General features: G+C 42.4%; 2 protein-coding genes and 2 long non-coding RNA genes across 4 annotated transcripts; all 4 read right to left on the reverse strand.

Moving 5' to 3' along the window:
• Window positions 1-2362: 2362 nt before the first annotated feature.
• Window positions 2363-4267, reverse strand: LOC103654210 (uncharacterized). Its single transcript, XR_002268834.2, has 5 exons — window positions 4178-4267; window positions 4008-4093; window positions 3238-3419; window positions 2770-3087; window positions 2363-2410 (listed from the first exon to the last, which is right to left on the reverse strand). It is a non-coding gene; the product is annotated as an uncharacterized lncRNA (long non-coding RNA).
• Window positions 4268-4431: 164 nt separating this feature from the next.
• Window positions 4432-7227, reverse strand: LOC109945593 (uncharacterized). Its single transcript, XM_035967454.1, has 6 exons — window positions 7077-7227; window positions 6274-6583; window positions 5749-5846; window positions 5491-5645; window positions 5294-5398; window positions 4432-4803 (listed from the first exon to the last, which is right to left on the reverse strand). The coding sequence occupies exons 2-5, from the start codon at window positions 6338-6340 to the stop codon at window positions 5296-5298; spliced, it is 423 nt and encodes a 140-aa protein (XP_035823347.1). The 5' UTR covers window positions 6341-6583; window positions 7077-7227; the 3' UTR covers window positions 4432-4803; window positions 5294-5295.
• A 91-nt stretch (window positions 7228-7318) lies between these two features.
• LOC109945594 (uncharacterized) lies at window positions 7319-7799 on the reverse strand. Its single transcript, XR_002268836.1, has 3 exons — window positions 7691-7799; window positions 7537-7618; window positions 7319-7439 (listed from the first exon to the last, which is right to left on the reverse strand). It is a non-coding gene; the product is annotated as an uncharacterized lncRNA (long non-coding RNA).
• Window positions 7800-7806: 7 nt separating this feature from the next.
• Window positions 7807-9336, reverse strand: LOC103655731 (uncharacterized). The gene is made up of 4 exons (XM_020552248.1): window positions 9156-9336; window positions 8757-9030; window positions 8610-8677; window positions 7807-7827 (listed from the first exon to the last, which is right to left on the reverse strand). Exons 1-4 carry the CDS (start codon window positions 9297-9299, stop codon window positions 7807-7809), a joined length of 507 nt encoding a protein of 168 aa, XP_020407837.1. The 5' UTR covers window positions 9300-9336.
• Window positions 9337-14219: the final 4883 nt, after the last annotated feature.

A 14219-nucleotide genomic window follows, 5' to 3' on the forward strand; every position in this document is an offset into this window, starting at 1 on the left:
TTTGTCCTGAATAAACAGCAGGCTTCAATGTTTAATTCGAAAATGAAATCGTTGTAAGCTTCGGCTGCACAAGCAAACGCACCTTGAGATCCACTCAGGCGCGCTAAAGGCATTTACAATAGATGTCTTAAGTTATGTCTTAAAGTGTGTCTAGTGGGGTGAATGTAAAAAAAAACTCAAGACATGTATCTTGACGAAGACACATTGTCTTAGCTCTATGTTCGAGACAGGAGACTATCTGATTGGTCACCTTAATTTATTGAATGCTCTGATTGATACAATGAATATGGTAAGACACATGTTTTAGACATGACATTGTATTATGTTGTATTTTAGTTGTGTCTTATATTTATAGTACCGTGCAGCAATGTCTAGGTTGTACATGCCCTAAGAATACAAGGCAAAGGACAGTTTCCTAATGGAAAAAAGTCCAAATTACTTCTCTCACATATGGACAATGTTCATTTTACTTTTTAAAATATTTTTAATTCATTTTACCCCAACACTTCTTTGAGTTGGTTTAATTTACTTCATAATGAGATTTGTCTTTTTTTCATTTCTTTATGTACAAACTGATTTTTCAGTATAAATTTTGTTGACCATTAACTAATAATATAATTTAGCCTATAAAAATATTATGATTTTATAGTTATTTTTATATTTTAGAGATCGATAACATAATAATTTTAATGGTATAAAACTAAATATAGAATAACGATGAAAAATTATTATCATATTTTTCTAACACAAGTTATGATTTAGTTAATTACATCATAAATATGAATTTCAAATTTAACTTGTACATGAAGAAACCAAAAATACAAAACTTTGCCCACCGAAGTGTCACCCGTAGGAGCCATCGCCCGAATCACCGTTGCCGCAACCGTCCTCGTGTTGCCTGCTGGAGCCTCGCCGCCCACCGAAGTGTCACCCGTAGGAGCCATCGCCAGAATCGTCGTTGCCGCAACCATCCTCGTGCTGCCCGCTAGGGATGAAAACGGTTTCAGATTTTTTCGGTATTCCGGAAACCGATTTCGAATTTTTTCGATCGGATTCATCGGTAACGGTATTTTTCGAAAACGGAATTGGTTTTCGGAATTTTCTATCGGAACCGGTATCGGAATCGGCGTGTTGTTTTACTGGCCGTTTCCTTCAGTAACCGGTTTTTGTCGGAAATTACCGGATTTGTGTCTCGGAATTTTCCAGAATTGTCTCGGAATTTTTCGGAATTGTGTCTCGGAATTTTCGAGCATGTGATTTTTTGCATCCTCCTGTACGTCTCTAAATAAGGATTACTTATTTTTGTATTTTTTGGACGCCTTAATATTTTTTTGGGATAGATGGTGTTGGAAGCCAGTTGAGATTAACGATTGGTCTTTTCCACACACTAGGTTTTGGGGTTTTCCTGTGAGGTTGTGAAAAACTCTTTATGTGAGGAAAAAATATTTCACAAGTAAGCATGTCATGTCAGCTAGATCGAGTGGATATTGTGAATTATGAACTTTGAGTCTGTGAACTTGTGATCTTTGTAAACTTTTTATATTATAAATTTGTGATCCTTATGAATTTGTTATATTGTGAACTTATTATATCATGAATTGTGAACTTGTGGTCTTTATGATCTTTTGTCAACTTTGTTGTATTATGAAGTTTGATATGTTTACCGATCGTATTTTAGATTTTAACCTTTACCGGTGTATTTTCCGCACCAAACTTTCGTTTCCGATGTTTCCGAAATACCGATATCGTTTCCGTTTCCGGAGTTAACGTTTTCCATTTTGTTTCCGATAAAAAATATGAAAACGGTAATGGTTTTAGTATTACCGACCGTTTTCATCCCTACCCGCCGGAGTCCCACCACCCACCAGAGTGCTGCTCGCAAGAGCCACCGCCCAAAGCGCCGTCAAGTGTGGATCTATATGTCATATTGAAATATACTAGAACATTGCGGCACCCTTACGGGCGCCCTACCAAGACTCACTCTGCGACTCCGCCCTCCCATCGCATGGCGTCGCGGCGGTCGACGTGGCGATACTGTAGATTGCAATGTTTAAAAAGTGAAGTTTGAAATGAGATATGATGAATAAAACGCTGAAGACCACCTTAGAATAAATATCAAATGTCATTGACACATTTGATCATGACAACATGAAATAGTTAAGTACTGAATCTACCCTGTGCTACAATGAAATAAAAGTGTGCAGTGACAAAGTGTGTTTTATATCTAAGAATGTCGCTGTCTTAGAAACAGGGGCAAAAATCTTTATTAAGGACACTCAACAACAAAGCCAACTTGGTGATTCGTATAAACCGACACTCATCTAGTTTTCTCTAAAAAAGGCAGCATTTCCTAGACAGCAACATTTCCTTGATCCTCTCAATCTCACTCGTCTTCATCTCCTTCTGCCTCCTGAAAAAAGGGCAGCGACCTTCTTGCATTAGGAGATTGGAACATTATTTGACGCTGGAAAGTACAACTTTACACTAACAAACATCAAATAAATAAAAAATCAGAGGGAGTAATATAGAAGTATAGTATTCGATATTAGGCTACTGACATCAACTAAAGATGCAAATAAAAACCTGAAATATCCAACTGGCTAGGCCAGTAAAAGTTTGCACCACTGAAACTTTCCGAAATGATGAGAAGCTTGTATCCAAGGAGTAAGCATTACTACACCATATGGTGAGTCAAAAAACAAAAAATGGGACAACAGTAGTCTATTGTAGAAAATTGATAATGTACTGTTTAGACGAAATTAAATTTACCTTTGACTCCAGGCTAAACAGCGGAGATAGAAAATCCTCCCTCCGTTCATAAAACTTCACTGATCTTGTCGATACCTTCTGTACATAAGGTTCCACATTTTTCTTGAGGACAACCAATTTCTCCTTAACAGGAATCCATTTCTTCAATCATAGAAAGTACTACTGTCAGCCCAAGATAATACAAAAGAAATTACATGAACAGATGGGTGGTGCTTGCCATACAACCAAGGCCCCAGTATCCTCAGCAAGACCACATGCTGAGTCAAAATCTCGACCTCTAATTCGTGACAAAGCATCTCTTCCAACAGGAGTAAGATCCTGAAAAGAGAAGTCACAGTTTTTCAAGGACTACAAAAGAAAAGAAAAACTACTTTGCCTAGGACAATTATGGACAAAAGGTAAAAGATAGTAAACTAATTCCAAATCTCTCAGACCCTCATCAGCTTCATCATTCACCTCAGCCACTACCTTTTGTGCTTTACTTTCTGAAGCAGCAGGTATCAGTGCAGTGCTTTCTTCTGCAGTGATACCCATCACTGAAGGAAGGGTTGATTCAGGACACCCTTTCCTTCCTCTTCTTCATAGTGACAACCTTGCGCCTCTTAGCAGGAAATATCAGTGGCCTGATGTGTTCCAGGCTGTGTTCAGGTCTATCAATTATTAAGAGCAACATGTAAGGTTGTGCTCTTACCATGAAAAGTTGAAAGGAATTTCAAGCTGAGTGCTATATGTTGATCATCTAGTTGGAAAAATAGTTCAAGTGGACAAGTAGATCGTTGGCTACTGCCACAGGCTCATGAGAACAAAATATTGTCATCAGTATATCATGAATCCTCATGATGCACATCACAAACAATAGTCATCTATTTTACACATAGCACTTCAGATAAAGTTAATAGGTAGAGAAAATGTAATTAAGCCAGTTTAGTTTGACTGCTACAGAAACCCATCAAACGCTAAGTAGCTACCACTACCTATCAACCAGCGAGGTCTCGAAGCTAGCTGACTAGGGCATGAAGCATAATTATTCTTTCTTGTAATGACATGAAGCATAATGATGCAAAAGAGACCGAAGTACCAATTGCGAAACTGAAGCAACAACACTACAGCTATGAATAGAAGGAAAATAGATAAAAAAAATTAAGTACTGACCCTCAGAGTAGTTTTCTGTAAATTAAGGTCAAGCTGGTGAACATCTCAATATAAGGTCAACCAACCAGTACGGATATGTAAATTACCAGTTAAGATCCACAGTCCACGCCACCATAATAGTTCATACAGTCTCAAGTGGGTGAGACCAAATCTTTTTTATCCCAAGCTGAATCTGGGTCAAACATGAAAACAAGGAAAACAATATTGATGACAAATAAAGGCAATCTGAAATTCAAAGATGGGTTACATCATATACCTTGGTATTTTTCTTATCATTCAGAATTGAATTGCCTTCGTCCTTCAATGGAACATAGGAGCTGCTCCGATGTCTATTTCCTGTACTATAAGATAAATACCATAGCCTCTGACCATTATATGTTGAACTTCATAGTTTGTTTAACAGATAACCGTGGTAATAGATAAATCTCAATGGAAACTAAGGAAAACCTTGAAATGGACGCGTCTGATTGGCTACGACTCAATAGTTACATCCTAAGGGGAGTAGAACGACAAACAGATGGCTGGTAGTAGCACAGAACGACAAAGAGAAATAGTACAAGCACCAAGGGAAGAAATGTCTTGTACAGGCCTAGACTACATAGGCATGCTTTACATACCGCGAGTATGGTCCTCGCAAGATCGCACGCATAGAACAGTTATGAGCAGTTAGTACCCTAGAAGCACCAAAATACATAACTTGCAGTGAAGCACACAGCATAGCGCTGCTCATATCTTACAAGCATAAAACCATACTCCCTGCACAGCAGGGGAGGCAAGTTCTAAGAGTAACCTAGATGAACTGGGATAGTTCCCAAAAGCGATCCTTAGTTCCCAAAAGCGGGTCTCCATGGCTGGTGGTGCTCGTGTCCAAAAGCACTGCAACTAAAAAAGGGTAGCAATCAATTAACAAGTTTTGGCAAGCATTGCAATCTGAAATAGAATGTGTAAATTTATTTTCGGTAGAGCTCAACCTAAGATGTCTATGAAGGTAATCCATTCAAAATCATTTGACTATCAATTTTTTTGCTTGCCGATGTTTTATCCTATTGACCTCTTTTCTGAAAACTTGCTAATTTCTATTTTGACCTATATCGGTAGAAGGTTATACCATTTTCTATTTTGTTTATATATTAGTTCAATGACCCGCATATGGACCTGTTGTTAGTTTTAGAATGCTTGCTTGAGATATTTGATAATCTGTGATCTCGCTTTGAATGTTGTTCCTATGCATCATAGTGTTTAGTTAGTTAAAAGTAGTTATTACTGATCATTGGGCTTTTGATTTGCTTAGTACCAACTGCCTTATACTACATGCAGCTGGAACACTTGGAAGCATATATCTCATGAAGTTGTAGGGGAGAATTGGACATACCGTTACTCAGCATCAACGTCTGCGGAACCAGCAACATCGTCATCTCCTGTGTCTTCATCTCTAAAAAGTTTCTTGGCAACCTTCTTGGACGGTGATGTTCGAGACCTATGTAAAGTTTGGTCCAATGGCATGCATGTAAAACTGATGAGACGGTACACGAATAATAGTCTAGGTAGATTGCTCGGCATGAAGCTAACCTTTTTCCGACAACACTTTTGTGAGCCTTGTTTGTAGACCCATCTAGCACGCTGTAAGCAGCTCCTGATGGCGCCTGCACGTTAGGCGGAGAAGTGATAATCTCTGTTCCTTGCAGCAGATTGTCTCCCTGATGTGGGGTTGTCTGTATGTTACACTGCAACGAAAAGACATGTTTAGGGCATGTTTCCTAGTGTATGTAGAAGGAGAACGATGCTTTATATTGTAGCTATTTTGTTCCATCGAGTCCAACAGCAAACCTTGGCGCTAGATGAAACTTTGTGACTCTCTGGTGTTAGTGACGACTCGCGGATGAAGGCAGCCCCTCTGTTTTGTGCGACACCTGATCCGTGTCCTACTGCGGAGTTAGCAGCCAAACCAAAAAACAGGTTAGAGCCACGAGAGCTGTAGTTGATGGGGAGAGGGTGCAGCGAAAAGAGCTGCACTAAAAACGAAACCTGCTCAGTCAGAAGGGGGAATGCTTGTTCTATAGATGGAAAAATGCCTTTAAACTATAATATTACGGCCTAAACGCTGTTATGGCCCCTCCGAGTGTAATGTGGCTGAGTCTTTAATATGGCTGGAACAGCGAAAAGAGTTGCACTAAAAAAGAAACCTAGTCGGCAGACTCTGCAGTTTGTGTCGTTTCGGCTTTAGGTGACCCGTCATATACAGGTAGCATGGAATGGAAATAAACAAGCAGAGAAAACAAACCATTACTTTCTTTCCTAATTTGGCATAAACTAACGTACATAGCTCCACTAAATAGATACGATAAGCTGTACCTTGAGAAAGTATGGTCGACGACGGCTGTGAGGACGGTGTAGTTGGAAGCATGTTGCCACCATCCATTTCTGCGTTTATAGCATTCACTTGGAAGGAAACACTGCCATAAATAATTGTGCTTTCGGTGAAGCTAACATTCCACTCGAAAGACTTTTCCAGTAGATCTGTAATTTCTCTTGGAATGAAACCGGGTGGATTAGTCGAGATGAGGGTGTCCACATTTTTTTAATGAGGCGCTGCGCCATTCGTCCAAAGAAGATAAACTCGGCAGTGTCAGTGTCATCTTCAGCGGTGAGGGATATCTTGTACCTGCACAGAGTGGTTCGATTGGTAGACACCACAAATCATGTAATCTGTATACGGTATGCTAATGGGTTGCACACTCAACTTCACCAAAGTTAAGATACTCTAATTGCATAAGCCATATACTGGAAACCTCCATCATAGCAACTCTTGTTGCGGTAGTTGGAACTCAAGCAGCCATATCTACTATCTATTTGATTGGTAAGCAAATCCTTGTACAGGGCTATTGCTCCTGTTCTAACGCTGTGCATACCTCAAACGAATTTCTAGGGCATATTTACATCCCTGACATCAGCTGGGTAGCTATGAATCTCTGCATTGCTGTTACTGATGGGTTCAAAAATCAAAGGCAAACACTGAAAGGGGTAAAGTTGGTCTATGTCTATCATGGTTACAGTGTGTTTAATTTAGAACGTGTATGAGCTAACCTTTTAAGATCTAAATATAAGGTGTCTAGCAGGAGCTTAACAAAAACGGGGAGAGACGTATAAGACCTGACCTTGGGGTAGGCGATCCTATGCTGTCACAGGAATTATTGGTGCACTTGTATGTGTCACCGTGTGGTTTGGTTGTCCTAAGGCATTTTTTGCATGCGTTGTACCACCATGATCTATCAATCTTGAGAATCTTTACGACGACAAGCCATTCCTTCTTCTGTAAACAATGTAATTGAAGCGATCAGTTAGGAACCTGTGATAAACCTTAGGATTGAAAGGTTTAGCTGAGTACTGGTACCTTATTTTCAAAAGGATGGAGGTATTTAATATCCTTGAGTTTCTTATGTTCAGGAACTGCAATGACTGTACTCTCAGCAGCTGCTTTCCCCTGATCCCAAATGACAGGGTTGTGGTTGGTTTCAGCACTGCTTACCCATGTCAGTTTACGAATGGCAGTAATCAGATTTGGTGAGAAAGATGACTGAAAATCGTATGTCTGAAAACCTAGGATGATTAAGTTACCTAGCTCTGAGAGCGTTTACTTCCGGTAGCGGTGCGTTTATGTACCACTTGCATGATGATCCACCCGATAATGACACATTATCTAAAATACAATGGAACCTTTCAGATGCTCATGTGTATTAGCAGTGCAATGAAAGGGATGTAGTAGACTGACCAGCGTAACTCCTCACGAGAGTGCCAACAAATACTATGATCTGCGGTGAGGATCGACTGTCCCTGTGGATCTGTTCAGCTGGGAAAGCTGTGGCCCGCTCGCCCCAAAGGACAACATCAACGGTTGGCCCAGTATCCCTGTCAGAGCGAAGAACAGCGAGTTTACAGATAAACTGTTCATTGTATTGTGTTAGGTGTAGATATCGCAAAGAAACCAAAGCTGTAAACTGTGCGTCTAGAGGGCTATTTCATACTGCAAATTACGCGCGAAGTATGTAAACCATTAAATGGTAGGCCTCAAAATAGTTGCTCGTTTAAATGGCCGATTGCAGATGAAGTTGTCTAGTAACCTTCTATATGAACACAGTGTGCATGGTAAGCCCATGTACTAAACGGAACTTTGAGTCGGCAATAGATAATCTTAGACATGGAGGACTGGCCGAGCAGGGAAAATGAACTCTTCTAGGGTATATTGCAATGAAGTATGGTGAACTGAAGGCATAGGTAGTTTAGAACCAGTTTTCCTTTGCAAGGAAGATGGCATTTTTTTTATTTTCCACTATGGCCAACCTGTTTGTAGCATAACCCCTGCATGATTTGTGGACATAGTCCTGCTAAGTTTTAGGACGCAAATTGACCCCAGTGTGATCTAATGGCGTTCCTACTGTCTAGGCGCATTTCCCCTTCATCTATTCCCTTGAGAGTATGGGCAATTTTGCTAGCGTGGAGAATAAGAAGCGGTAGCCCCCACAGGGACGATAATATGTGGTTTAGGTTGAGGTTGTTCATGGGTTCCTTAGTATGCTGGTGCAAACAGAATTGTGGTACATACGCGTATGTGGAACCCAACAGGAATGTATAGCAGGATAGGAATGCAAGTGATACCTTGCATTTCTTATAGTGACTGTTCTCTTCATAACCTCAGCATGTCGTCCCCTTGTGCGCAACGATGAAACATGGGAGATCACACTGACAACACCGACCACATCTACAATAGAAATGGCGAGGGCATTAGCACTGTACACATGCTACCTGTAACATGTAAACCATTATGCCTAGAAGAGTACCTGTGAAATATTCCTTGTAGTCCACACGCGCTTGGAGTTGTTCTATGGGAGTGAGGTTATATGTGCAAACCGGAAAAGCAGGGGGGATCTGGAGGACAACTTCAACCGTAGTCCACTTTGTAAAGCTGATCATGTTGCAGTTTTCAACCGGTTTGTAGAACTTGTTAGCTTTCCTGACTAAGAAATACTTCAGGTTGTATACCGCTCCCTCATCAAGCAGCGCACTGAACTGTTGGCATAACGGAGGATAGATCTGGGCATGTATGCTGTTTCCCTAACAAAAGGAGGTAACATTTTAAACAATACGCAAGAATTGCATAGAACATTGTATATCATGTTGTATAAGCTGATGGTTATTATGCATGCACAAGTATTAGACCAGTATACAGATGGATGTACCTCTTCATCAAGCAAAACAAGATCAGTATGCAGGAGCCTACTGTCATCCTGAGGATCAAGGAATTCCCAAAGCCTAGAGGCATGCACACACAAGCTATGAGAGCAGTCTCCAACCATAAGGCTAGGTATGAGTATGTCCCCCATCTGCAGTAAAGAAGCAGCGGTCAGTCATTTCCAGGGAAATAAGCAACCAACAAACATTACACTCGATATTGATAAGGGCAGTATGTTCACCCAAAAAAATATTTAGGATAGGAGAAACATGCCAGGTAAAGTTAGTCCAATATCATTGAGTAGGCATCTACCACGAATGTTGTATGACAAGATCTACTGGAGCATGCAGACATAATGGCCTCCCTTTGTAAACTTGCCACATATAGTTCTTGCATGCCGGTAGGCTCATAGATGAACGGTATAGGAGACAAAAAATGTTTTGCTGGGGAAGCAGCTGTACAATAGAATAGGTACGATAACTAAACGCGTTGCTGGTATACACATTTTTATTTTACATATTGGTTATGTACAAGTCTGAGTTGATCATGCACTAAGAAGTCTGTAGGGGGTCCGCATCAACGGCCCGCAACACCTCCCGGTAAACAACGTTTCGAGTCTGTGATCCGCAGGAACCATCAGGATTTTCAATCAAAATTCTAAGACCACTTCTAGATGTAACCCTTGAAACAACGACGTAAAGCTGGCCATGCGTAAACACAGGTCTGTCAAGGTAGAGGCCAACCGTTGAGAGGGTCTGACCCTGGCTCTTATTAATCGTCATGGCATAGCATATCCGTATTGGAAATTGTCTTCTTTGCAATGTGAAGGGCCATTTCACGTCGGTAGTGTTAAGCGCAATCCTCGGTATGAAAACCTCTTCTCCGACACCGGAGGGCGTTAGTACTACGCATTTAAGAACACGTTGGCCGATCTCAGTTACAAGCATCCTTGTTCAGTTACAAAGCCCCGCAGTCTGGTTCAAGTTACGTATCAGCATGACTGTGACGCCTCTTTTTAGCACGAGTTTGTGGCAAGGAAAATTTGCTGCATTAATAGAGTTTAGGAACTCAGTAGGATACAACATGTCAAAATCAGGTATTCGTTCAGACGCCTTTGAGATCGTGTCGCAACTAAGGCATTGGACACCATGTCCAGGGAGCATTGAGACAATGTAGTCGTTTATTTTATCAGTTGTAAGGTTATTAGGACATACAATGGCGCGTGTAGCTAGGTATGTAGGGTCCATATATCTCTCTAACAAATCTGGGTAGACCTCGGATATGAGGGCCGCAGCGGCATCACCATCCGTGCGTATCAACAAATCTTCAGGAATCGTAACCCATGTAGGTTCGGACTCGTCTCCTCTTGTCATGGCTGGCAAAGCACCGTCGCCGATATCTAAGACCCATTTGCTAAATTGTTCCAAGTCCACACGTTCCTTCCCATGTAAAGAGGGGTTGGAGAGCCTCATATTTGTTCGTAGTTTTAAAACGGTTGCATGCTGCCACAACGGTGAGCTGGTAATCGATGCGTTCACTATGGCAGACCGTGAGCCTTTGCGCACCACGGGTAGAATCTGGCGAAAGTCTCCTCCAAGCACAATAGGTTTGCCACCAAATGGGATGTTCGCATTTTCCGCTCTGTGTTCCGAAAGAATATCACGCATAGTCCTGTCTAGGGCCTCAAAGCAATGCCTATGGGTCATCGGCGCCTCATCCCATATGACAAGAGAAGTACGCTGTATAAGTTCAGACAACATGGTACCTCTCTTGACACCACATACACCTCTCTCATCTAGATCGAAGGGTATTTTGAAACGTGAATGAGCAGTACGACCTTTTGGTAATAGGAGCGAAGCCACGCCAGAGGAGGCAACAGCAAGCACAATTTTTTGCCGGGATCTCAAATGTGTGAGTATAGCGTTCCACAAAAAAGTTTTACCTGTCCCACCATGCCCACATACGAAAAATATGCCTGGCGAGCTGGAGAGCGCAGATTCAGTTAGCCTTTCGAAAATGAGCCGTTGGTCAGCATTCAACTGCGAGACAGCAGCGGCAGCATGGTCACGCAATAGCAATGGTTCAGACCTCAGTTCGTCGTTTATCAGTCGGTTGCCAAACATTTCGTCACCACAGGCCGATAAGATTGGCAGGTCATAGTCAGCTATGTTGGCACCACTGTTAGCAAACGTGTCCGCTAGTTTCCTCGAAAGCAATGTAAGGAGTTGCTCATGTGGAGCTGTGTAGCGTGGATTGCCAAGGGCCTCTCTAAGTCCACGGTGTATGTCATCGGTGAAGTAGACCCAATATTTGTCAAACAAAGCATGAACATTGCAAACAGGACAGTGAACGACAATGGTAACGAACAGCTGTCGAAGCTGAAACGCCGAGGCAGAGACTATTGCCTCATCAAACAGAAGGTTCCACTCATTGTCACCTTCGAGCAAACCACGTGCTTCGCACGCCTCTCTGAACGTATCGTACACAATATCCTGGAAGGTTCTTACATCAACAAAGCTCGTTGCACCGGAAACAAACATCAAGAGCATGCGTAGATAGTATAGCTCCCCAGCTGTTGGGTGTACGTAGTACATGCGACCAATCTTGGCAGACGTCAACCTCCTTCTACGCCAACACCTAGTAGAAGCATCCCACGACCACTCTTTTGGGAAATCACAATAAGTCAAGTGACGTGCATCACTATATTTTAGGTTTATTTCAAACCATTCAGTTAACATTGTCTTCTTCGCTGCACGGCTCAAAAGTAGTGCTTGTAGGTCTGCCCCAGGCTCGTATTGTACAATGTTTTTTGCAGGCAAGTGTACCGCCAGGCATTCCACAGAAGGAATTCTAAAGTGTATGTCGAATTCGAAGATTCGCCATAGAGCCTCACATGTTGATAGGTATCTGGCATCTATGTATTCGCGGATCTCATTTGGCGGGGCTATTTGAGGCCCTGGAGATGCATTAGTTGTGTTCGCAGCCAACTCAAAATATATCTTGGCTCGATCACTTCCCTTGGTAACATATTTAAACAAGTACTTGATCATGTGTGTTTTGTTGCACCACTCAACATTAATATGTGCATTGTATTTTTTGAGCAGTTGCATATTGTACGACACTACGCTCCTATTGTCCAATTTTATTCCACCTTTCACTATGAACCGACAATTGTTTCGCCTTCTGTAAAGGGTATAGCCAAAAGCGTCGATGATAGTCTCGTCTTGGTACGTCTTAGGGAATTTCTTAGAACATCTGTCGTTTTTCATGCATGGACACCGCCTGTTGTAATCACCACATGGACCATGTATCATGAATTCATCAACGAGAGCATAGCCCAAGGGGTCAATGGCAACGTCAGGTATCTCAGCACATATGAAAACGTCAATGGCACAGGCTTCTGTCTCTGAATGAGCACCAAGCAGCCAAAGAAGACAGTGTATGTGTGGTAGGCCCCTTTTTTGGAATTCTACGGTGTAAATCACTGCATAGGACGGACTACAGGTGAGAGCAAGCAAAGTAATACCAAGGAACCATTCAATGTGTCAAGTTAAAAGGAAGCTCACCAGCGCGGATAGGACCAAAAATCTTATCTTCTCTAATGTCTGCTATGAATTCATCGACCTTCATATGGAAGACCCTTACAACGATATCGGAACGATCGCATGCTTGCTGACCAGGCTCAAAGCGAAGGGCATCGACTATCTCCTTCCATTTAGGGTTGCATGTGAAGGTGACGAAGAGATCTGGCGGGCCGTATACTCTGCAGATGGCCATCGCATCCTGGTAGTTCATCACATGGTACCTTCGGCCGCCCGTAAAAGATGCAGGGACAATAACTCTTCCACCCACCGAGTCTGCACTGGTGAGACCCCTGCCAATGGCGTCAGTTATCCCCTGTACGGATTCACAATGCAATTCTTTTTGGTGGTCCGCTATGAACTGCAATCGAGACGCCTCGATCGTAGAATACGCATCGACAGCTAGCTGGTTGCTTAGCCTACCATAGCAGGTGAATGGGTTCGGTTCGTTGAGCCTATAGTGTGAACGATGTCTAACAAATTCAAGCATTGTAACATACTTGCGGCATGCGACATCGCCTTCTCCCACGTCAGCGTATTTTATTCCAAGGTGATATCCACGATCACCGTAAGGGAAGAGCAGCGGGTACTGCAAGGCCATGTAGGACGGGTGCAAGCACGAAACATGTTTCAGACCGCCCTCTCTAGCGTGCACGAGGACGTCATACTTGTACTGTGAAGATGAGCAATCACCCACTATTACAGCAGCGAGCTCACCATTGGTTGGTAAGTTGTACTGTGCGTCATGACGTGTGTTACAGCCTAACAATCGCAATGTCACCTTTTGGTCGCCTTCTTCGTCTAAACGTTCTTTAGCAAAGCGAAATGCCGCGACCAGCTTGTTATGCTCATCTAGCATGTTAAGTAATAAATGGGCCACCTCTGGATCCGGACGATCATGGACATCAGCCTCATTCTCAAACATGCCCAACCTATTTTGTACCTCATGTTCAGTGTCATATATGTAAAGCTGTGCAAACTGTGGGCGCAATCCATGATTGGGTAGTAGTGAGCCAATGCGATGGTGTACGACGCCATTGATTTTGAAAACATAAGGTGCAGTACCGTTATTTATCGATCGATCAACGACAGCACCCAGTGAGGTAAACGCGAAAAGGGAATTGTACGAGCGGATTTGCCTAAGGAAACGTCGTGCACGACTATCACCATCGAATCGCAGTAGGTCACATAAAGGCGACGGTGGACATCTGTAAGGCTCTAAAACAATCTTACCTCCTCTGCAACAAAGATTGTACACAAGCCTACGCTGCGAAACAGCAGACAAACTTTTGGCCCGTTCCTGAAACCAGAAAACGGCGCCACAATGTGGGCACTCGTCTGATGGGCCACCATAGTATGAGCGATCTTTGTAGGTCTCTACAGGCAAAGATGTGTAAATGTTGCATGGGTTACTTTAGAAATATGTAGAGAAAATAATCCAGGTGGTACACAAGCACCTTTAAGCAGCTCGACGTATGATCTTTCAAGAG

This window comes from Zea mays, chromosome 4 (genome assembly GCF_902167145.1).
Source record: "Zea mays cultivar B73 chromosome 4, Zm-B73-REFERENCE-NAM-5.0, whole genome shotgun sequence".
Classification (NCBI taxonomy): domain Eukaryota; kingdom Viridiplantae; phylum Streptophyta; class Magnoliopsida; order Poales; family Poaceae; genus Zea; species Zea mays.

Excerpts from the sequence above, each read along its gene's own strand:
- LOC109945593 (XM_035967454.1), bottom strand. The coding sequence starts at position 6,340 with ATGGATGGTGGCAACATGCTTCCAACTACACCGTCCTCACAGCCGTCG. Across the intron at positions 5,646-5,748 it reads AAGTTTCATCTAGCGCCAAG|TGTAACATACAGACAACCCC; the intron begins GTTTGCTGTTGG and ends TTTTCGTTGCAG. Across the intron at positions 5,399-5,490 it reads AAAAGTGTTGTCGGAAAAAG|GTCTCGAACATCACCGTCCA; the intron begins GTTAGCTTCATG and ends AACTTTACATAG.
- LOC103655731 (XM_020552248.1), bottom strand. The coding sequence starts at position 9,299 with ATGGGGGACATACTCATACCTAGCCTTATGGTTGGAGACTGCTCTCAT. Across the intron at positions 8,678-8,756 it reads CTACAAGGAATATTTCACAG|ATGTGGTCGGTGTTGTCAGT; the intron begins GTACTCTTCTAG and ends TTTCTATTGTAG. Across the intron at positions 7,828-8,609 it reads CAAGGGGACGACATGCTGAG|GGATACTGGGCCAACCGTTG; the intron begins GTTATGAAGAGA and ends TCGCTCTGACAG.